This window comes from Trichechus manatus, unplaced genomic scaffold (genome assembly GCF_000243295.1).
Source record: "Trichechus manatus latirostris isolate Lorelei unplaced genomic scaffold, TriManLat1.0 scaffold00008, whole genome shotgun sequence".
NCBI lineage: Eukaryota > Metazoa > Chordata > Mammalia > Sirenia > Trichechidae > Trichechus > Trichechus manatus.
This window is the reverse complement of record NW_004443944.1, coordinates 13665017-13688784: the sequence shown is the minus strand read 5'-3', so window position 1 is coordinate 13688784 and position 23768 is coordinate 13665017. Positions and strand designations below refer to the sequence as shown.

General features: G+C 48.8%; 1 protein-coding gene across 2 annotated transcripts in view; it reads left to right on the top strand.

Moving 5' to 3' along the window:
- BCAS4 (breast carcinoma amplified sequence 4) overlaps positions 1 to 23768 on the top strand; it is a 66028-nt gene that overhangs the window by 11710 nt on the left and 30550 nt on the right. For both annotated transcript variants that reach the window (XM_004370545.3, XM_023742965.1), the window contains exons 2-3: positions 6964 to 7035; positions 18009 to 18110. In XM_004370545.3, the coding sequence (XP_004370602.1) occupies positions 6964 to 7035; positions 18009 to 18110 (174 nt within the window). The remainder of the gene's footprint in view (positions 1 to 6963; positions 7036 to 18008; positions 18111 to 23768) is intronic.

Below are 23768 nucleotides of genomic sequence, written 5' to 3'. Positions count from 1 at the left end.
TAGGATACATTCCAAGGAGCAGGATTGCTGGATCGTATGGTACTTCTATTTCTAGCTTTTTAAGGAAGCACCAAATCAACTTCCAAAGTAGTTTTACATTCCCGCCAACAGTGTATAAGTGTTCCAGTCTCTCCACAACCATTTGTGGTATTTCTTTATAGCAGCACTAGATAGCTAAGACAGATGCTAAACAGGTTTCAGTGAGCTTTCAGACTAAGATGGACTAGGAAAAAAGGCCTGGCAATCTACTTCTGAGAATCAGCCAGTGAAAACCCTATGGATCATAACTGTTTGATCCATGACCAGTCATGGGGATGGTGCAGAATTAGGCAGCATTTGGTTCTGTCGTGCGAGAGAGTTGCCATGAGTCATGGGCCACTCAGCAGCAGCTAACAACAATAACAGCAATGTACGCACGTGTTACAAGATTGGGAAGGCCCCAGTGGCCATGGAGTGATGAGTAAGCTTCCTCCTACCCCTGTTCCTCAGCCCCTGGGTCCCTCCGCCAAGGCCACCTGGGTTTCTTTTGTCTCCTTCCGGATAGGTATGGCAGGTATATCCCCACGTGCCATCTATTGCCTCCCCACATTTTTTTCACTCACTGTGTATTGGAGGGAGCCCTGGTGGCTTGGTGGTTAAGAGCTTGGCTGCTAACCAAAAGGTCGGCAGTTGGAATCCACCAGCTGCTCCTTGGAAACCCTTTGGGGCAGTTCTGCCTTGTCCTGTAGGGTCACTATGAGTTGGAATCGACTCGACGGCAAGACGTATATATTGGAGATCTTTCCATATGCCTGCATGAAGAGCTGCTCAATTATTTTTGGCAGCTAAACAGAGTTTCATTGTCTGAGTTATAATTCTTGTAACCATTCCCCAATGATGGACATTTAGGTTACGCGGAACTATTTGCTGTCACAAAGTATACTGCAGTGCGTATCTCTGTATGTGCTTCATTTTGCATTTGTATAAATATGTCTGTAGGATAAACACCTAAGAGGGGAATTACTGGGTCCAAGGGTAGGTGCATTATAAAAATAATTTATTTTAAATTTTTTGTTGAAAATACATACAGGAGAACATACACCAACTCAACAGTTTCTACATGTACAGTTCAGTGACATTGATTACATTCTGCAAGGTATGTGCATTTTAAAGTTCAGTTGCTGATGCCAAATTAGCCTTCTTGGAAGTGAGGGTTAGAGTGAGTTAGAGTGGAGTGGTCAGCCCTTTCTGGACAGTTGAGTCTCAAGATCAAAGGTTCGTCTGGGGGTAGGATGGGAGCTCTGTTGGTCTAGCTTCTGGGACCTGGGAGGAAGGAGGTCCTATGACCCCTGCTTGGGAAGTGGGTTATCCTGTAAGCTGCCAGGCCCTTCCTGGTTTCCATCTCAAACCTAAGGCGAAGGGTCCCTTCATTTGCTTGTCATGGCCCTTCGTTGGTGACTTGCCCCAGCCCAGGGTTTTCCTGCCTTCCCTCCTCTTCATCCACCCCACAGAGTTGAGGCTGCTGCTTCTGCTGCCTCCTGGTCAAGCTGGTGGAAGGGTCAGCACAGATGTTGAAAGAGCTTTATTTTTGCTGTCATCTGAAGGGCCCACCATAGGCCCTTTCAGAGAAGCGACAGCATTCCTAATGGCATGCCCCGGGTACAGGCAGGTTCCAGGCCTGTTTTCGTTTTACCCCATCATGTACCCGCTGGCCCTGGCCTAGCCTGGCTGGAGGAAGCTGGCTGCAGGGCCGTGAAGCTGGCCCTGGGCTTGATGTGGCTGCAAGTGTGTGTCCTCCAGCTGGCACAGCGGTTTGGTTTAAAAAAAAAAAAGAAAAAAATGCTACAGAGTTGCCAACTTTTAAAAAGTGGGAGTTTTCACATAAAAGCCCAAATATCTGGCTCCTCTTTAAAAACGTTGTAACAAAAGGTGCAAGTTTTCAGTGGCCCAGTTTCTGGGTTGGGCTGAATGGGTCTTGTGGATTCTGGAAGGATTCTCTAGTGTTTTTGTTCGTATGTGTGTGTGTGTAATGTATGTGTTTTAACAGCTTTATGGAGCTGTAATTCACCCGTTCAAAGTGTACGTTTCAATAGTGTTTAGTATGTTCACGGAGTTGTGCATCTATCACCACAATCAGTGTTAGAACATTTTCATTGCCCCGAAAAGAAACCCACACCCCTTAGCTGTCACCCCTCAAGCCCCCCAGCCCTAGGCAACCACTAATCTACTGCCCATCTCTATAGATTTGCCTGTCATGAACGGTGCATATGTTTGTGTTTTAAAGACACTGATAGATCAGCAGCCTGAAGGCCACATTCAGCGGCAGACGTGTTTTATTTGGTTCTCATGTTGTTGTTAGATGCCATCGAGCAGATTCCGACTCATAGTGACCCCCTGTGACAGAGTAGAACTGCCCTGTAGGGTCTTCTAGGCCGTAATCATTATGGGAGCAGATTGCCAGGTCTTTCTCCCTGGAGCTGCTGGGTGAGTTCGAACTGCCCACATTTCAGTTAGCAGCCAAGCTTTTAACCGTGGTGCTGCCAGGGCTCCTTTTGGCTCTTGTAGTGTTCTAAAAAGTTTTAGGTTAGTTTTGAACATTTTAGAAGTGGAGACATTTACATAAATATCTGTGTTACTGTTTGTCTTGAACAAAGCAGGTTTGGGACCGTCTCACCTGGCATAGCCAGCTGGATGAAGTGGCTGCTGCACTAGGCCCAGCGAGAGATGACAGCACCGTGAACCGGGGTGGTGGCGTCAGAGGTGGAGAGGAGTGATTAGATCGGGGGGACATTTTGAAGATAGAACCGAGAGGGTTTGCTGGCAGATTGGGTTGGGGGGAAGGGGTGCTGAGAAAGAGAGGTGTCCAGATGCTTCATGGTGTTCGGCCTGAGTGGCTGGACCGTGGAGTTTCTGTTTGTTAAATTGGAGAAAAGCACGCGATGGAGTGTCTTTTTGTGTTTTTCTGTGCCCAGCACTTGGTGGGCTGGGGTTGGCCCCTTGTCAGTTTTTTGGCGTGCTCCGTCGGGAAGCTTGGAGCAGCGCTTGGGGAGAAGAGGGGATGTGGAAAGAGAAAGCAAGCGCCGTGATTTACGCGTTAAAGAACGTCCACTCGCCATCTTGGCTGATCGTTCCCTCAGCGTCACTTGAAGTGAGCCATTTGCCTCCTTCCCTGGGAGTGGGATGATTTATGCCAGAGAGCTACAAAGAACCAAGAGGCTTGCATGTTGCTTTCGGGCTGGTTAAAAAGGCATGTGGGCTGCAGCCTGCGGGACTCTTGTCTCTGAGGCCACTTAGGGGATTATCTGGAGAAAATTGTCCTGTGAATGATTTGTGGGCGTGGGGGGGGGGGGTGGTGGCTAATCTGAGCTCCTTCCTGTTGTTGGAAATATATTGGGTTTGTTCCTCCCGTAGCTGACCAGTTAGCAGATGCTTTCTTCACAGCCTCCTGCTCTTGGGCACTGCCCTAGGTACTGGAGATGGAGTGGGAAGAGAGACCACAGCTGACAGGCAGTAATAAAGGGGACGCATTTATCCCCCAAGAGTGTCTTGGGGTTACGAACTTGGCTCTAGAGTCAGATTGCTCAGGGTCACATTCCGACCTCATTACTTATTAGCTGTGTGGCCTTCAGCAAGTGACTTAACCTCTCTGATTCTCTTGTTTCATAATCTATTTTTAAAAAGGGGGGAAGATTATAGCACCTACCGTCTAGGGTTCTTGTGAGAATCAAATGAGATAATCCACACGTTGTCATTGTTAATAGTTACTGCTGAGTCAGCTCTGACTCGATGGGGATTTACATAAATATCTGTGTTACTGTTTGTCTTGAACAAAGCAGATTTGGTACTTTCTCACCTGGCACAACCAGCTGGATGAAGTGGCAACTGCACTAGGTGATGTCATCTGTAACAGAATGAAACATTGCCCGATCCTGCACCGTCTTCACGATCGTTGATGCGTTTGAGTCCGTTGTTGCAGCTCTTGCGAGATGCTTTCCTACCTCGGGGCTCATGTTCCAGCTCTGCATCAGACAATATTCTGTTGTGATCCATAGGCTGTTCATTAGTTAATTTTTTTGGAATTAGATTGCCAGGCCTTTCTTCCCAGCGTGTCTTAGTCTGGAAGTTCCGCTGAAACCTGTCCACCATGGGTAACCCTGCTGGTATTTGAAATACTGGTAGCACAGCTTCCAGCATCATAGCAACACAGAAGCTTCCCCATTCCCCAGTAGGACAAACTGACAAATGGTGGTGGAGTTCATATATAATGTTTACCCGCTGTTTTTATTATCATCTTCTGAGAGAGGTACATAAAGCAACCCCTTATTATACACCTACTATGTGTCAGCACTCTGCTGAGTGACCTAGCTGCATTTATTTCCTCGGGTTAACCTCCCAGCACCCTGCCACATGGGCATGGTGTTCCCATCACAGGTGAGCCAGCAGTGCAGAAGTTAAGCCATTGGATCAAGGCCAGATGGCTAGCAAAGGGGAAGATGGGATTTGAACCCAGGACAGGCTGACTTCCTTTCTGAACATACTACGACTCAGTGAAGGTTGAGATGCATTTCCTACAAGCGAAGAGCTTTGTAAATGTCTTGGGAAGGAGACCTCCCATCCAGCAGGAAAATGGGATTTTGTCTCCGCCACAGGCTTTGCCTCCCTAAGCGTGCCGTCTACACCTGTCTTCGGAGGGGGCCTCCGTCGCCTGGCTGTGGCCCTCTCCTCTCTCTCTTGCTTTGCTTGGGATCAGAAGGCGCGACCGGCCTTCCTTCCCCTACTCCTTCCTTGTTCCTCTCTTAGTGCACTGATCACGTTTAGTACCACCATTGTACTTTTGGGGTGGGGGGCACTTCCTGCGTGTTCCCTAGTCCTCCCTCCACCATGGTCCCCTTCTCCATGAAGTCTCTGCAGAAATAGCTCCAGCTGTGAGGTGCAGGTTCCAGAGTTTAAAATTGCACTCGTACTATTTATACTCCAGCCAGAAAGATGTCTTTTGCGCAGTCGTTTATTTTGTTGTGGTAGTGACAGCTCGCGCTGGAAGCAGCAGGCACAGGCCCTGTATAAACATTTCCCCGGGGATGAGTGGGTGGTGAGGGGGGCCTTCAGGTGCGGGGGGTGGGCACAAGGCTTGCCCAGAAATGTCTGGGAACGCCTCCCTAGAGCGGAACGATTTGGCCTGGGAATGCCAGAGAGAGTGGTTCATATTCTACATGAACTTCTTAGATGCCCTGGTAATTTAAAAAAAAAAAAAAACTGGTGTTTTATAAATCAAGAAAGTAGCACATACTTGAGGGGATAAAAGTTCAAACTAATTTTCACACGTGTAAGCAGGGGCTGTGAACTGGCAGATCCTCTCATGTTTTGTTTGGCCCATGAAGCGCTAACTTTTTTTTTTTTTTTTTTTTTGAATTTGTGCCAATATTTAAAAATTGAGATGTTTCCTATAAAATTAGAATTTCTGGCTTCCCTTGAAAAATGGAAAGATCTGGCAACCCTGGGCCTATATGTTTCCTGATGGCTGGTAGTGGCTGGCTGCTCTAGAACTGCAGGCTCTTTCCAGATCACCACATGCCTCCCTGGTGTGTGTCATTCATTTGTGTTACTGCCTGGTCCTGACAGTGTTTGAGTGTTAGACCCGACAGGTAACACACAACGTTCAAGTTTCCCTTGTCAGACCCCACTCCCCAGTTCCTACCCCCCAGGCTTAGTTATTGTTGCTGTCGGTGCCATTAAGTCGATTCTGAGTCGGAGCAGCCCCGTGTGACAGAGTAGGACTGCCCCATGGGGTTTCCTGGGCTGTAATCTTTATGGGAGCAGATGACCAGGTCTTTTTCCTGCAGAGCTGCTGGGTGGGTTTGAACCACCAACCTTTCAGTTAACAGCTGAGCACCATCAGGGCTCCCTGGGCTTAGTAAGCACCATTACTAAGGGTTGCCACGTAAAGTACAGGATGGCCGCTTAAATCTGAATTTGAAGATAAACAACAAATAATTTTTTAGCATAAGCATGTCGGTAGTTGCTGTCAAGTTGGCTCATGGCAGCCTCATGCACAACCGAGTGAAACCTTGCTTGGCCCTGCGCCATGTTTGTGATCCTTGGTGTGTTTGAGTCCATTGTTGCGGCTATTGTGTAGTGCCTTCCAGCCTAGGGGGCTCATCTTCAAGCACTGTGTTGGACAGTGTTCTCTGGTGAGTCACAGGGTTTGCACTGGCTAATTTTTTGGAAGTAGATCACCAGACCTTTATTCCTAGTTTGTCTTAGCCTGGAAGGTCTGCTGAAACCTGTCCACCGTGAGCGACCCTGCTGGTATTTGAAATACAAGTGACATAGTTTCCAGCATCATAGCAACATGCAAGCCGCCTCAGTACAACAAACTGACAGACAGGTGTTGGAGTATGTCTCCTAGCTGTTAACAGTTTGATACATATTATTCCAGGCTTTTCTCTCTTGAACTATATACATTTTTGTTGTTGTTATAAAGACAGGTTTATATGCTACATATTCTGCAGCTCACTTTTTCTTTCTGTGGTTTTTCAGGGGGCATTTCACAGTGTATATAAGAGCAGGCCTTGAGGCTGTGGACTCAAAGCCTATGTTAGAATCCTGGCTCCACCATTTGTTAGCTGTGTGACCTTGAACAACCTACCTCACCTCTCTGTCCTCAGTTTCCTCATCTGTAATGGGGACAATAAGGGGTAGCTTTGTTATTTCCCATTAGTGTTTAAAAATCTGTCTCGTCTTTTTTGAAAGCTGTGTAGAGTGATGTTCCTCAGTGTCTTTATCCAGTCCTCTGTTGATGGGCGTTAAGATTGTCGTCGGTTTATCGCTATTTTAAAAGAGGCTGCAGAGCTTTTGAAAAGGGGAAGGAGGTCTAAAAGGAACTGGGCACATAATCCTAAGACTTTATGCTTTTAAAAAAAAATGACGGGGTGTTTGTCTCCCTGGAAACCACTTGCTAATCTCCAGGATGTTGTCTCTTTTTAGGCGAAGGAGGTGGAGGAGGCCATCGAAGAGATGCTCCTCAGGCTAGAAGAGTTTTGCAGCCTGACTGACATGGTGAGTGTCTGCTGTGAGGCGTGGATTTAGGCCCAGCCCAGACTTCAGGCCCTTCCCTGAGTTTTCTGGGGAAGCCATTTTGGTAGTGATTTAGCAACCAGAAGGAGTGGGGCAGCAGCCAGCGGTGAGACGAAAAACCATATACACACACTCTCTCTCACACATACACACTGTCTCTCTCTCTCTCTCTCAACCCTAAGTGTTTCCTGAGGCGGCCATCTTGATAACGTCCTTCCCTCGAGATGGTTTTTATTCCACAGAGGAGCCAGGAGTGAGCCACAAGGTGGCACTCTCGGGCACCAATGCAGGGAGCCGTTCAGCGGGGATGCTAAGACTATATTTAACTTTCCTCTGGCTCTGCGCAGTTCACAGTGCAAACATGGAGACAGCCAGGAAATGGCTTCAGGCCTGTGAGGCCTAGGAGGAGCCTCTTGCCCAGACTGTAGCCTGTGGTGGGGTTGGGCATGAGTTCCTTCCTGAATCCTGTTGCTCTCTCAGCTTTTGCCTCCTACCCTGCTTTGTTGGGTTAAATCTCCTTGGCTAGGTAGGGAAGAAGATGGAAGACAATGCCTTAGGCCTAGAAGACACAGTCTCCACCTTAGATTCTCTAGAAATCTCCTCTAGAGTCTTACTTTTTCAGGATTATTGCGAGTTGGATGTAGGTCCCCTAGGGGCAAAGATGGAATTTTAGGGAAGATCCTAAGCTTATTAAAGGCAAACCAGCAATCCAGTTTGGGCTTCCTTCTGCCTGGAGGCCCAAGGGGTGGAGCTCCATATTGTGACCAGGTTCTGCCTTTCCCTGGATGGGAGAAACTTACCCAGTTGGGCCCAGTAGTTCAGTTTGTGCCTTGGCGAAGCCCAGCATCCGGTACCTGAGAGGCATTTGTGAGAGCCCAAGGAAGCAACAGTAATAACAGCCCCAGAAACTTATTGAACACCTACCTTGTGCTAAGCATGGTACATAGTATGCTTCATTCCTTACCTCGTTTTCCCTAGAAGCAACCCAACATGGTGACCACCATGTTATCCCCATTTATTCAGCAGACATTTGAGTGCCCACAGTGCCAAGCCCTGTGCCAGCCTCTGGGGACACAGAAGTAAACAACCTGGAAATGTTCCCAAGAGGACCTATGTGGTTTTTCACACGTGAGAGCTAAGTTTTGAGTTCAGATGTGGGTCCAGGTGGGAGCTGAGTAACAAGACAGGCTTTTAATGGGCTGGCTAGTCTCTTCTTCATCACCAAACATTAGGCCCCTTTTCATGACTAGGTCCCATGGTGACCTTGAGGGTGCAGAGGGTCAGATCCATCTCTTTCCTCCCTGGGCCCCCAGTCTATTGGGGGAGACCAATTTGTGTACAAACAATTGTCACCCATTGCTGTCATGAGGGCGTGCTCAAGGAGCAAAGGAATCCCTGAGCAGAGGCATTAAATTCTGCCTGGGAAATTGGGAAGGCTTCTCAGAGCAGGGGATGACTAATTTGAGGCTTGAAGGAGGAACAGAAAGAGTTTAACAGATGGGACCAGCCTGTGCAAAGGCGGGAAGACCTGAGGGTGTGGTATTTCTGGGCTCCACATGGAGAATGTTGGAGCACGAGGCAAGGAAGGCGGGTTTGGAAGATCATGTGGGCTGGTGACCCCAGGAGCATCTTTGTTCTCAAGTCCCAGCCACATCACCCAGGTGGGCGTTCTGTGAAAGGAAACCCACCATCCAGCCTGAGAGGAGAACTCGAAGTAGCAGTCAGCTTGGATAGGCTGGAGATAGGCCCATGCCATCCAGCCCTTGAAACTTCGAGGCTTCCCGTGGCGGGAGGCCTGTGCTCATGTCACAGGCAGTATCGGGAAGGTTCTCCCAACTCGAAGCCTGGAGATGCTCAGGTCACACACAGGTGACCCAAGGGCCCAATCCTACCTGCTGATACGTTGGATGTTTCCAGAAAAATGCCCGACAGCCATCAGCTAGACCTGCCGAGTGGCCACCCCCTGTGGACAGCGTGTGTGCTCTCCAGATTTTCACCGTCCCCACTTACGGTAGAGTCTATTTCTCTGTACTTGTGGCCCGGCTGAGAGGGAGAAAATAACGCCAGACCAAGAGGGCCCCACCTTTTAAGAAATGGAAGGGAGCACGCTTCCTTGTGGAAGTGAAGATGATTTCAGTGTGTTTAATATACAAATGAAGTGTGTCTATGTTGCTAAAATGTACCCAGTCTGCTGTGCTAATATACGGTGTTCTGTGGCCCCTGTAGGTGTCTTTAGTTTACAGTCCCTGCTATGATGCTGTCTTAGTTCTCTAGTGCTGCGATAATAGAAATACCGCAAGTGGGCGGCTTTAACAAACAGAAATTTATTTTCTCACCGTTCGGGAGGTTGGCAGTCCAACTTCAGGGCGCTGGATCTAGGGGAAGGGTTTCTGTCTGTTGGCTCTCGGGGAAGGTCCTTCTCTCTTTTCAGCTTGTGTTTCTTGGTTTCTTGAAGAGCTCATGTGACGTGCCATCTATCTTCCCTCATCTGTGCTTGCTTTGTTACTTGCTCAGTCTGCTCTTTTTGTATCTCAACAGAGATTGATTTAAGACACACCCAGCACTAATTCTGCCTCGTTAATGTAAAGAAAACCCATTCCCAAATGGGATTATAACCACAGGAATAGGGGTTAGGATTTACAACACATATTTTCGGGGGCACAATACAATCCATAATAGATGCTATGTGCAGATGCCATTTATGTTATGGAAGCCGCCCTCTGACCCAACAGTTGATGCCTGCCTTACTTGATAACGTCTGCACCGTGTGTTATGGGCTCCATTACTCAGAAAGAGGTGCCTAGTTATCCGAGGCAACCAAGAAAAGGCTTGGGACCACCTTTTCTCTGTCCAGCTGCTTTCAAACTCAAGCTAGGGATGCATGGAGGCCTTCAGGGTGATGTCACATCGTGGACTGCCGTCTGCAGGGTCCCTGCTTCAGCCTTCGGAAGTCCTGCTTGATCACGTTAGAGGCCAGATAGAAGCCAGGCTCTGTGCTGTGCGGTTCAGAGTGAAACTGCTTCATTTCTGATAAAATCCAGCTATTAGACATGAAGTCCAGCTTCCGGTGTGATGCATTAATTTCTCCACCAGCCTGTCCTTGGTCACTCTCTGGAATTCACTAATACTCTGGACCCGGGACTTTTTTACCTTGTTATTGTTGGTTACTGTTGAGTCGGTTCCAACTCATGATGACCGTGTGCGTGCAGAGTAGAACTGCTCCATAGGGTTTTCAGGACTGACCTTTCAGAAGCAGATCATCAGGGCTTTCTTCTGAGGCACCTCCAGGTGGATTTGAACTGCCAGCCTTTCAGCTAGTAGTCGAGTACTTAACCATTTGCACCACCCAGGGAATTTAGATAATGCTAATTGTTGGTAGCTCAAGCTCTGACCCACTGTGGGATCTTGGGCACATCACGTTACCTCTTTGAACCTTTATTTTCTCCCCTGTAAAATGGAGATAATGGTTCTGATTATACTGCTACATCAAACTACCTCAAAATTTAGTGGTGTAAACCAACAACCAATTTATTATGTGGATCAAGGCAGGGCACAGAGGGGACAGCTGATCTCTACTCTCTGTTGTCTGGGGTGTCTCCTGGGATGACTTGATTGCTGGGGATGGCTGGGACTGCTCGTCTGAGGCCATGTGTCTGAGCCATGTGGCTCCCACTGGGGCGGAAATGTTTCAGTTGGCTCCTTCCCTCACTTGTCTAGTGCCTGGACTGGGGTGGCTGCTGTGGTGGGGACTGGCTGGCATAACTCCCTTTCCATGCAGCCTCTTCACCTACCTAGCCTGGATTTCCTCCTGGTGCAGTCTGGCCTTCCTCAGTGCAGACATTCCAAGAGACACGAAGTGGAAGCTGCCAAGTCCCATGAGGCCTGGGTATGGAAATTGGTACAGTGTCCCTTCTGTTATGTTTTATTGGTCAAATCAGTCACATAGGACTCCCAGATTTAAGGGGAGAGAATGTAGACTCCACTTCTTCATGGGGGGAAATTTAAAGCATTTGTGCCCATCTTTAATCTACTACAGATGGTATCCACCTCCAAAGACTTACTGTAAGGAATAGATGAGGCAGGGATGTGAACCTTACATCCACTAGAATGGCTAAAACGAAAAAGACTGACAATACCAAGTGTTGACAAGGATGTAGAGCAACTGAAACTCTTGTACATTGCTGATGGAAATGCAAAAAAGTACAGCCACTTTGCAAAGTAGTTGGGCAGTTTCTTATAAAGTTAAACATACACTTACCTTGTATCCCAGCGATTCTAATCCTAGGTAATTACCCAAGAGAAATGAAAACATGTCCACACAAAGACTTGTACACAAATGTTTGTAGCAACTTTGTTCATAATACTACAAACTGGAAACAACCCAAAGTCCATCAACAGTAAATTTCTGTTTATTTGTACATTGGTATACTTCACGGCACTGAAAAAGAATGAACTGCTATACACAGCAGCATGGATGAATCTCACAAACATGGTGTTGCATGAAAGAGGCTGACACAAGAATGCATTCTGGTTTATTCCATTCATATGAAGTTCAGAAATAGGCAAAACTAATCCACAGTGAGAGAAGTCAGGACAGTGGTTAGTTTTGGGCAGATGGCCATGACTGGGAAGAGGCATGAGAGAGCCTTTGGGGTAATGGAATGTTCGATAGCTTGATCTAGGTGGTGGTTACACAGATGTAAACACATGAACAAATTCATCGAGTTGTTCACTTAAGGCCTGAACACTTCACTGTGTGTCATTTACGCTAATTATAACTACAGGTGGTTCCCAGCGTACGATGGGGTTCTGTCAACGAGTCCGTCATAAGTCGGTTCTGACGTAAGTCGAATATTTCTTTTTTTAGTTTTCATTTCAAAACACAGTAGTGTTTTCAGCAGTAAATCATAACATTGGACATCTGTGAGTGAACATCTGAGAATGATAACAACAGCAGATTACGTGCTGCAACGTTGTATGTAGTACATATTACTGACGATGTTGTTGTTAGGTGCGGTCGAGTGGGTCCTGACTCATAGCGACCCTATATATGACAGAACAAAACACTCCCTGGTCCTGTACCATCCTCACAGTTGTTGCCTTGTTTGAGCCCATTGCTGCAGCCACTGTGTGAATCCATCTTGTTGAGGGTCTTCCTCTTTTTCACTGACCCTCTGCTTTACCAAGCATGATGTCCTTCTTCTCCAGGGACTGGTCCCTCCTGATTACTTATGATAAAACGTACAAAAAAAAGAGGATGATTGTAAGTGTGGTTCATCGTAACTCAAATACATCGTAAGTCAGGGACTACCTGTAATTGCTCAGCACGGTGCCTGCTACATATGAAGTGACCAGTACACATTAGCTACTAATATTACCGTCGTCATTATCAGAGCGCTAGAGGGCCACAACTGATGATGTTGTCCACAAGTAACTGCATTTCTAAGGCCTTCCAGCTCGGTGACCTCCAGGGCTCAGGGCAGCTCATCGGGCCGCTTTGAGACCCTGGTGGCCTTGGGCCCACCTCTGGCAGGGAGCAGACTCCTACTTCGCTCACATAAATGGAGAAAATTTCCTATTGGCCTTGGCCCAGCAGTTGCATTTGGCACTGGTGTGTGTCCTTGGGTCAAGTGCATTTGGCTCTCCTTCCCTGGGGGCCCTCAATCAGCCTGGACAACCGTCTTTGCTCTGTGATGACCTCAGCACCCACTGCCCAGACTTCTGGGCTCCGGAGACCGACTCTGGGGAGGTGGGAGAACAGACTGGGGAAGGGTCTGCCAGACCCTGGGGTGATGAACCTGGTTGGGGATTTGTCCTGGCAGAGGCTCAAAAAAGCGATGGTTCTTCACTGACACCTTTGCTTCTCTCAGGAGAGTGTCGTGCAAGGCCTGTAAACCCAGATGCCTCCGGGGACCAAATGGGTGACATGATAGTATAAAGTGGGTTAGGTATGAGAAAAGAAATGTGTCACTTTCCTTTTGACCTCCTTATAAGAACAGTGCGCGGAGTGGCCGCGGACTCCGTGTTGGGAAGACTCTTGGGAGTAGTGGGGACTGTGGTTCACCAAAGGAGCAGCTGTCACCCAGTTCCAGCCGATTGTTGCCACGTGAACGTGGGCTCAGTGTGGCCAGGTCTTCTGACTTTTCACCAGAATCTGGAAATTTGGGTTTTTAAGGGAAATAGCCTGAATTTTAGATCTTGGCACCTAATTTGATTGTGCTTTGGATTTTTTTAGACATGATGCAGGCTGGCACTATATAGACCTGAGAGAACACGCTGCAGACATCTGGCTCCCAGACCAACCTGGAGTGGAGTCCTCAGTGTCCCACTTTCTAGCTTTGTGACGGCAGGCCAGCTTGTTTAGCTTCTCTGAGCCTCGGTCTCGTCACCTGTAAAATAAGGCTGAAGATAAAGTAGCTCCTGCTTCATGGGGTCCATTCCAAGCGTGTGGCAAGAGCTCACAGAGCATGGTCTGTTGGTATCATGTCCTTCTTGATGGGGCCTTTGTTAAGCAACCTGAAGTTTCCCTTCACGCTTCCCAGGCCCCCCAATGGTGGAACCAAGGGAAACCTTTGGGAGGTCTTTCAGCCTCCCAAGGATTACTTTCACTCCGCTACCTACCCTCTAAGTAACTGAATGTGCCTTTTGGGCAGGTGTAGACAATGCCCTAAAAAAAAGAGAAAACAAACCCCAAACCAGTTGTCATCGAGTCAGTTCCGACTCATAGAAACCCCATGTGTGTCAGAGTAGAACTGTACTCCATAGGGGGTTTTTAATGGCTGATTTTTTGGAAGCAGATCACCAGGCTTTTCTTCTGAGGCGCCTCTGGGTGGACTCAAACCTCCAACTTTTCAGTTAGCAGCCAAGTGCATTAACCACTCAGACCGCCCTGAGACTCCAGACAGTGCCCCAGCGTGCCCAGTGTCAGCTGGTGGAGAAGCATCTTTGGAGAGGGGCCCTCTCTCTGCCCACAGGCCCTCTCTGTTCCTCCTCTCCTTTGGATCTGGAGGAAGACAAGGAGTGCTCCTTGAATCTCCTCTCTACAGTGTTCTCTTTACTCTTGTAGGCTGCTAGGAAAACCGGTCCCTGCTGAGTCTCACTTTTTCCCCCTATTTGTTTCTTTAGAGATTAACAGAAAGAAAAGGTTTGCGTTTGGTCTGTTGTGGTCTGACCTTGCCGCAGAGTTAATTATCTGCTCTTTGTTGTATCACAGGATTTTTCTCCTGCGTTCAGCTTTGTGAGCCATGGTCTCGCTCTAGAAATTTGGCCTTGGGGAAGAGAGGAGGGATATTGAAGACTTTTCCCTGTCACGGGGTAATAAATGCAGGTGCCTGCAGGGACCAGGCAGGACCTGGAGATGGGCAAAGGGGCCATGTGAGACAGTAGGGAGGGGAGGGGACCATGGACACTGGCGAGCTCAGTTCCCATCTGGAGGGGGCCGCGGCTGCTCAGCCCCAGCCTTTGGTGCCTAGGACACAGACCCAATATTGCCAAAGCTGCTGACTTTTCAAGAGAAGTTATAAATCCAGACTTAATCACTTGGGAAAAAATTTTTTTTAACCATAGTCATGTATTTTATTTTGCAATTGTTTTAGATTTACAGAAAAGCTGCAAAGATAGTACAGAGACTCTGTATGCATCACCCAGCTTCCCCCATTGTTATCATCTGATGTCACCATGGTACATTTGTCACAATTTAGACACCAACACTGTCCATTTCTAGGAACTAAGTGCCAGACTGTGTTTGGATTTCACCAGTTTATCCGTTAATGTCCTCTCTCTGTTCCACAGCCCGATCTAGGCTGCCACGTTGCCTTTAGCTGTCATGTCCCCCAAGTCTCCTCTGGTTTGGTGACACTTCCAGTCTTTCCTTGTTTTTTGTGACTTGGACAGTTTTAAGGAGTACAGGTCAGGTGTTTGGTAGAAGGTCCCTCAATGTGGGTGTGTCTGATGTTTGTCTTACGGCTATACAGACCTGGTGATCCGCTCCTGTAAAGACGGCAGCCTGGGAAACCCTATGGGGCAGCTCTGCACTGTCGCTTAGGGTCACTCACTATGAGTCGAAGTTGACTCGACAGCATGCAACAACAGACTGGGATTAGGGGTTTTGGGAAAGAATACCACAGAGGGGGGTGCCTTTCTTATTATATCACATCAAGGGGGTACATGACATCCCCCTGACACTGCCGGGTTGTGAACCTGGATTGTTGGTCGAGGTGCTGTCTGCAGGTTTCTCCACTGTAACGTTGCTGTTTTCCCGTCCACACTCTGTTCAGGCCTTTGTTTACATTGCTATGGACGTGTGCATATTTATTTTGTACTTGGTGTCATAATCTAACACTGGGATTTTGTGGCCTCTGTTGTTCCATCTTTGGCCACTGGGCACTCTTCTGTGTTGGCTCCTGTGTCCCTTTGATGTACTCCCATCTTTTTGTTTTTTGAGCACTTCCTTCCTTTCTGGTACTCCAAGATGCTTCTGGATCATCTTGTATTTTTCCCCCCTCCAGCCCTGGAACTAGCCGTTTTTTTCTTAGGAGCCTCACTTGAATTTTAAAGTTGGAAATTAATTCAAATAAAAAACCAAAACCCTTTTGGGCTTAAAGAGGCACATCTGTGAGCCACATTCAGCCATAGAGGCTCTTGTTTAATCCTCATTGTAGTCTTGTGAAAGAGCCCTCGTGGCGCAGTGGTTAAGCGCTCACTGCTAACTCTCAGGTCAGTGGTCTGAACCCACCAGCCACTCTGCGGGAGAAAGATGTGGCAGTCTGCTTCCGTAAAGATTTACAGCCTTGCAAACCCTATGGGGCAGTTCAACTCTGTCCTATAGGGTCGCTATGAGTCGGGATTGACTCAGCGGCAATTGCTTTTGAGTGTAGTTTTGTGAGAGAAGCACTAGTATGATCCCCATTTTACAGATGAGGAGACTGAGGCACAGGGAGGCTAAGGGACATGGCTGGGGTCATGGGCAAGAAGGGTGGGAGAGGACAGCCTGATGCCAGGTCCCACCGTCTCAGGGCTGACACCTGACCCATGGCATCAGGACAAGGAAGCAGCAGCACCCCGAGGGCACTGGGCTTGGAGCCGGGTGCCCAGGGAGGTGGCAGTGCAATGCTGTGAACAGAGGAGGGAGCCGGAGAGGGGAGAGACATGGAGGACTCTGGTTTTACACACGCAGGGTCGTGGGGTGAGGGCCTCAGATGGCAGGACTCCTGAGAAACCCAGGACAAGGGGGAGAATGTCATTCTGAATGGTGGTGAGAGCAGAATTCCATGAGAACCACGAGAAATCTCATCTACTTCAGCAGAAAGAGGAGGAAAAACAGGTAGTTTTCTAAAACATTTTTAATATTAAAATCTTGTTCTGAGTTGTCCCCTTGTGATAGTTGTCTATTGCTGCAGAACAAGTTATCCCAAAACTTAGTGGTTTCGAACAGTGACATTTATCATCTGACAGTTTCTGCGGGTCAGGAATCCATGTGCAGCCTGGCCAGGTCGTCTGCTCGGGGTCCCTCACAGGCTGCAGTCATTTCCAGGCTCGGCCGGGGCGGGATCCACTTCCAAGCTCACTGTGTGGCTGTTGGCAGGACTCGGTTTCCCACGGGCTGTCAGACTGAGGGCCTCAGTGCTGTTGGCTGGAGGCCACCCCCAGTTCCTTGCCACGTGGGCCTCTCCAATGTGGAAACTTGCTTTATCAAAGCAAGCAATGGAGAGGGCAAGGGAGAGAGCGACTGGGGTAGGGGAGAGAGCTAGCAAGACGGAAGTGACGGTCTTTCCTAACCTAGGCTTAGAAGTGACCTTTCATCGCTTGCTGAGTTCTCTTCACTAGATGTGAGTTGGAATTGACTCAGTGACAAGTTTTTTAGAACTGAGTCACTGGGTCCAGCCCACCATCTAGGAGAGGGGCTTCCACAAGGGTGTGCCTCCCACACCCCCCCCGCCAGAATCTGTACTACACATCTTATCTTCACAGCATTCCACGGAAGCAAGGACTGTCATAACTGCATCACTGTCTAGATAGCAAGAGGACCCAGAGAGGTGCAGTGACTTACCCAGGGTCACACAGCTGATGGTTGGTAGAGCTAAATTCAAACTCTGGAGCCCCAGTTCTCAGTGGGCCCACTGGTGTTTCTCTGACTGTGGTTCCCAGATTCCTACTCCAGCATTGCTTTGGAGTCTTGGCTAAAAACACAGATTCCCAGGCAACCCCAGACAAACTGGACCAGACTTGGAAGGGCCTGGGGATGAGCATTTGACAGGCTTTTCCCAGGGGATTCAGATGCTCCTCAGAATTAGAGAGCAGTCTGTACGTATGCTGCCTCTCGGAACATACAGGCACGAGCATAAAAATGCACACGCGTGCGCGCACTGAGGAGTGAGGCAGGTCCTTGAAGGAAACCAGAGGCTTACATGTCTGATTTTGGTGCTCGAGGGAGTGACATGGTTTCTGAAGTTCTCAGTTGGTTTTGGGGTCTTTCCAAGCAGAAGCTGGAAATTAAACGACATGATACACAGGAGAGATTGAGCAAGTGCCTGCAAGTAGGAAGCACTGAATACAGGAGAGCTGTGGTTCGTTACCATTATTAATGGATATTATCAACTCATTAGTGTTAGTAATTCCAACGCAAAGAAAACTCGACTTACCTCGACTCTGGTTTAGAGAAGAGATTTTGAGTCTTTCCATTTGCTCCAGCTCCGTAGTTTAGAACATGAAGATATTTAGTTTGGGCCTGGGGTTGCCGGAGTTTGGGGGGAAACAGTTAATATGCAGTCAGTCAGTTGTACGTGCATTGGTCTGGGTTCCGGAAGGTGTGCGGTCGGTCCCCGTCTGGGCACTTGGCTTATTCCTGGGCCAGTCCTTGGGCATCAGCGGGCCTGTGGAGACCCCGGCCAACCCCAGAGGCAGGCGAGCGGCGCTGTGATGATTCAAGGGCCTGATGAGCTGTTTGTTCCTTGCAGATCAGGAACGACACTTCGCAGATCTTGGAGGAAAACATCCCACTCCTTAAGGCCAAAGTGACGGAAATGAGTGGCGTCTATGCCAAAGTGGACCAGCTAGAGGTGCGTCACGATAATGAACGTTTTTTGAGAGACCGAAGGTCTTGTTCTGGCTGTTTTACCCTCTCTGCCAAGATGCTGAAGCTGGCCTTGAGAGTGTTATGGTTAGACCCAGTGGAGGGGGCTGGTGGTGAAAGGAGGTCTGTGCGCGTGTGGTACTTTAAAAAGTATGAATTTGGTCCCGACATTTAAACGTTGGGAGACTTTACATATATAAAAATGCAAATTTTAAGCTTCTTTTGAAAATTCAGAAGATCTGATAACCCACGGCCCACATTTCTTTAAATGCTTTAATCTATTTTTAAAGTATAAACACATAAAGGGCACACATCTTAAGTGTATAGTTCAATGGATTTTTACATATATCAGCATGCATTTCAAATCCACCAGTGGGAGAAAAGATCTAGTGATCTGCTCCTGTAAAGATGACAGCCTAGGAAACCTTGTGGGACAGTTCTACTCCGTCACACGGGGTTGCTATGAGTTGGAATCAACTCAATGACACACAATGACACAAAACCCAAACCAAACCTGTTGCCATCAAGTTGATTCTGACTCATAGCAACCGTGTAGGACAGAGTAGAACTGTCCTGCTTAGTTATCTCATGCTGCTGTAACAGAAATACCACAAGTAGATGGCTTCAACAAACAGTATTCTCTCACAGTCTAGGAGGCTATAAGTTGGAATTCAGGGTGCCAGCTCCAGGGGAGGCTTTCTTTCTCTGTTGGCTCTGGGGGAAGGTCCTTGTTATCAGTCTTCCCTGGTCAAGGAGCTTTGCAGTGCAGGGACCCGGGGTCCAAAGGATGAGCTTATCTCTTGGCTCTTGTTTCTTGGTGGTATGAGGTCCCCATGTGTCTCTGCTGGCTTCTCTCTTTTGTATCTCAAAAGAGATTGATTTAAGACACAACCTAATCTTGTAGATTGAGTTCTGCCTTATTAACATAACTGCCTCTAATCCTGCCTCATTAACATCATAGATAGAGGCAGGATTTACAACACATAGGAAAATCACCTCAGATGACAAAATGGTGGACAGTCTCACAATACTGGGAATCATAGCCTAGCCAAGTTGACAGATATTTTTTGGGGACACAGTTTAACCCATGACATGCCCCGTAGGGTTTCCAAGGAGCAGCTGGTGGATTTGAACTGCTGACCTTTTGGTTAGCAGCCAGATGCTTAACTGCTGCGCCACCAGGGCTCAACAATAACACAACATGTGGAAAAGACCCAAATCAGGAAATAGGACATTTCCAGCCCGTGGGCCATGTTCTTGCACCATTCTTGAAAGAACGTGCGGAGCTGAGTGTCAGCCGCCCTTAGGTGGGGCATGTACTCTGCAGCTCACTGCAGTACCCACCCTGCCCTCTTGCCTCACTGCTGACTTGTCTCACCCACCATCTCTTCTCCTGCCTGGGCACTGGACCGAGATGTAGCAGATCTCTTCTCCTGTTTGTCACACTGCAAAGGCAGTATCCTCATGTCCCCCTGCCTCCCGGAGTTGCAGAAACTCCGAGATCCAGGCCCCTTTCCCCAGTCACACAGCTGATTATATGAAGCCAGGACGCGAACTCACACCGACAAAAGCCCGTGCCCTCATTCGACCTGGTCCCTCGGCTTGGCATGGTGGCTTCTTCCACGCGGGAGGATGGGGAGACTGGGAGGAGCTTGCGGTTTAATGGCAGTCATCTGGGCAGAGGAGACATGGTGGGGGGGTGCCCTCTGAGCTGCAGAAGGGGAGGAAGTGTAGCAGTCGACATTGGAGTTAATAGAGAATTAGCTTTCTTGTCAGCAGAGAATGAGGCCGGAATATAATTAAAACCTTGCCCTTGGAATAGGTGGTTAATTTGAATTTTATTCCACACGTTGAAAGAAGGAACAAAAACGTGAGGATTTGCAGCTTGATTCCTGTCTCGCTGAGTTGGCCTAGCTCTCGAGACCAGTTCTTCTCGGAGCAATCACTCTGCTCACGTTTCTCGAGGGCCTACTGTGCGCCACTATGAGAAAGACAATTCCAGTCCATGGCCAGATACAGCCAGGAGAGACACTCAGCAGGTCATTAATGTACAAGTTTCTTACGGCCACTGTAATGAATCACCACACATTGAAAGGCTTGAAACAACACACGTTTATCACTGTAGAGTTCTGGAGGGCAGAAGTCCAAAATGGGTCTCACTGGGCTAGAGTCCAAGCGTTGCCATGGCTGGTTCCTTCTGGAATCTCTAGGGGAGAATCCAATTCTTTGCTTTTTCCAGCTTCTAGAGGCCATTGGTAGGTCAGTGGTAGAATTTTTGCTTCCTGTGCAGGAGACCTGGGTTCGATTCCTGGCCAATGCACATCATGCACAGCCACCACCCATCTGTCAGTGGAGGCTTGTATGCTGGTAGGATGCTAAACAGGTTTCAGCGGAGCTTCCAGGCTAAGACGATCTAGGGAGAAAGGCCTGACAATCTGCTTCCAAAAATCAACCAGTGAAAACCCTGTGGATCACAATGGTCTGATCTGCAACTGATTGAGGGGATGGCACAGGACTGGGCGGGATTTTGTTCTGTTGTGCATGGGGTTGCAATGAGTAGGGGCTGACTTCGTGACAGCTAGCAACAATAGAGACCTCCTGTATTCCTTAGCTTGTGGCCCCTTTCTCTCCCTTCAAAGCCAACAATACAGCATGTTCTCTTCTCTCTGCTTGTCTTAGTCATCTAGTGGTGCTATAACAAATACCATAAGTGGATGGCTTTAACAAAGAGAAATTTATTTCCTCACCATCTAGTAGGCTGCAAGTCCAAATTCAGGGTGTCAGCTCCAGGGGAAGGCTTTCTCTGTGTCGGCTCTGGAGGAAGGTCCTTGTCATCAGTCTTCCCTTGGTCTGGGAGCATCTCAGCGCAGGAACTTCAGGTCCAAAGGACACACTCTGCTCCCAGCACTGCTTTCTTGGTGGTATGAGGTTCCCAGCTCTCTGCTTGCTTCCCTTTCATCTCTTGTAAGATAAAAGATGATGCAGGCCACATCCCAGGGAGAATCCCTTTATATTGGATCAGGGATATGACCTTAGTAAGGGTGTTACAATCCTACCCTTTAATCCTCTTTAACATAAAATTACAATCACAAAATGGAGGACAACCACACAATACTGGGAATCATGGCCTAACCAAGTTGATACACACATTTTGGAGGGGGACATAATTCAGTCCATTACACTGCTTTCTCTGCTTCTGTCCTTACATCTCCTCTTTTTAACCCTGACCCTCCTGCCTCTCTCTTATAAGGATCCTTGTGATGGCATTGGGCCCACCTGGATAAGCCAGGATCATCTCCCATATCAAGGTTGTTGACCTTAATCACAGCTGCAGAGTCCCTTTTACCATGTAAGGTGACGTATTCACACGTTCCAGGAATTAGGATGTGGACGTCTTTGTGGGGGCCATCTTTGGGGAGCCATTATTCTACCTACCACATTGTCAAGACTGAGTTAGAGATAGGTGGGTGCTATCAAGATAAAGCAGTGACCAAGGTGTGGACTCTCTAGGACCCCTGGAAGGTGAGTGAAGGAGAGCAGAGGGCACAGCTCAGGCAAGGGCCCAGCTAGGAATGATCCAGGCTCTGGGGCTGGAAGGAGATTGGGAGGCTGGAAGAACCCTGGGGTGGTCAGATTATGGGGGTAGGGGGACAGACCCAAAGTGGGGCTGGAGAAATTGGGCAGCTAGAGCCAGGTTGTCCAGGTCTTGCTGTCCAAGGTGAGGATTTTGGCCTTTGTCCTGAGAGGAAGCAGGCCATTGAGAAGGCAGTTTTGCCTAGTGGTTAGCATGTAGCCTTGGCACTAGTGACGTTTTGTGGGGGGTTGCCCTGTGCATTGTAGGAATGGTTGTCATCGTTGTTATTGTCCACAAGGCTGAGGGAGGCTGAATCTGCCCAGCTGGTGGGGGGAGTGGGGGACAGGGATGACCTAAGTGTCAGGCCTCCACAGAGCCTCTGATCAGTGTAACCCACCAGGCCGGGGCATGGAAACCGCAGGGTTCCCGCTTAAGCTAGACTTGGCCTGTTATCAGTGTTAAATAAAAACTAGTGTTTAGTGAGCATCTGCCAGGTGCCAGGGACACCGAGTGCTTTACCTGTGAGGACTCACGTTACCCTCACAACAACCCCAGGAAGAAGGTCCCAGGGCTGTTAGTTCCATTTTATAGAAAAAGCAGCTGAGGCACAGGGAGGGGCAGTGATTTGCCCAGGGTCACACAGGTAGGAAGTGGTGCAGCTGGGGTGGTCAAGGCAGTGTCCTTGACCACTCCTTGCTGCTGAGGCAGGCACCTCTGGACGGGCCCTGCTCCCACCCCGGGCCTTTGGCAGTGGGTACTCACAGGGCTTAGCACTTACAGACAGATTTACAAACAATGGGGCTTGCTTTGTTCTCTCCCATCCCTCCCTCCCTCCCTTCTTTCCTTCCTTCTCTTCCTCTCTACCTATTTCCTTCCTCCTTTTCTTCCCTCCTCTTCCCTTCCTCCCTTCCTCTTTCCCTCTCTTTTCCTTTCTTCTGTCTCTTCTCTTCTGTCCCTCCCTCTCTCCTTTCTTCCTTCTAACTGATTATAAAGGTAGTACATTTTCAGTGAAGAGAAAAAAATATACAAATCACCCGTAATCCCAGCCCCCAGCCCCGGGGAGTTAAGCTCTGCTGTTGGCCCTCCTTCTGTTCCTTGCCCCAGTCCTGCCACCCTGGCCCCTGTATGGGAGGGAGACGTGTGTCCCGGCCTCTCCTTGGCCGTGGCTTGGCTGGGCTGCCCTTGTTGGCATTCTGGGGGCCTTTCAGAACTCGCAAGGCGCGCATTCCTCCGTGTTGCCTCACACTCCCCACCAGATTGGCCTTAACGCAGGAGCATAAAATTGGAATCGGCTGGAGGAAGGGAGGACAGGACTCCTCTCTTCTGTGTTTTACGACCAGATGTGCTGGCCGAGCAAGGCCTCCGAGCCTTTGTGGGGAAGCTTCCCGCCTTGGCCTGGGGCGCCCCCACCCCCATTGTGGTGTAGTCAATCAGCTCTGCGGCTGCAGAACCCCAGGGCGGTGGCAGCAGTGGCCGGATAGCAGATGCCACCATCTTGGATTTGCCCAATTTCTTTCTGCCTAGGTAGGATGCATGCTTGCTTTCATTCATTCATTCAAACATTCATTTATTTACACATCCACCATCCAGCTGAGCCCCTCCTAGCAGACCAGCCTCTGGTCTTGGCCTTGGGATGCAGCAGCGAACCATGCTGACCCAGCATCCGTTCTCTCAGTGCTTACCCTCTAGTGGGAGGTGTCTGGGAATAGTAGACAAGTAAGAAATTCCATAAGGTGATGAGGGCTGTGTAGATGAGGAAAGGTGATGAGGGCTGGTGAGTTGACAGACAGTGACTTGGAGGCTGCGTCTGCTCAAGTGGTCTGGAGAAGCCTCTCTGAAGAGGAGGCCTGAGAGACAAGCAGGGCCCACCTGAGAAGGGCAGAGAGAGGGCATTGCAGGCATGGAGAGAGCTGGTGCAAAGGCCCTGTGGCAAGTGCCACCTGGTGCTTGGAAGAAACCAAAGCGAGGCTGGCGTCGCTGCGGTGTGGACTGAGAAGCAGAGGGTGGGGCCGGATAGAAGGAGGCCTTGCAGGCCACGGGAGGACCATAGGGTTTTTTTCCCAGTGAAGA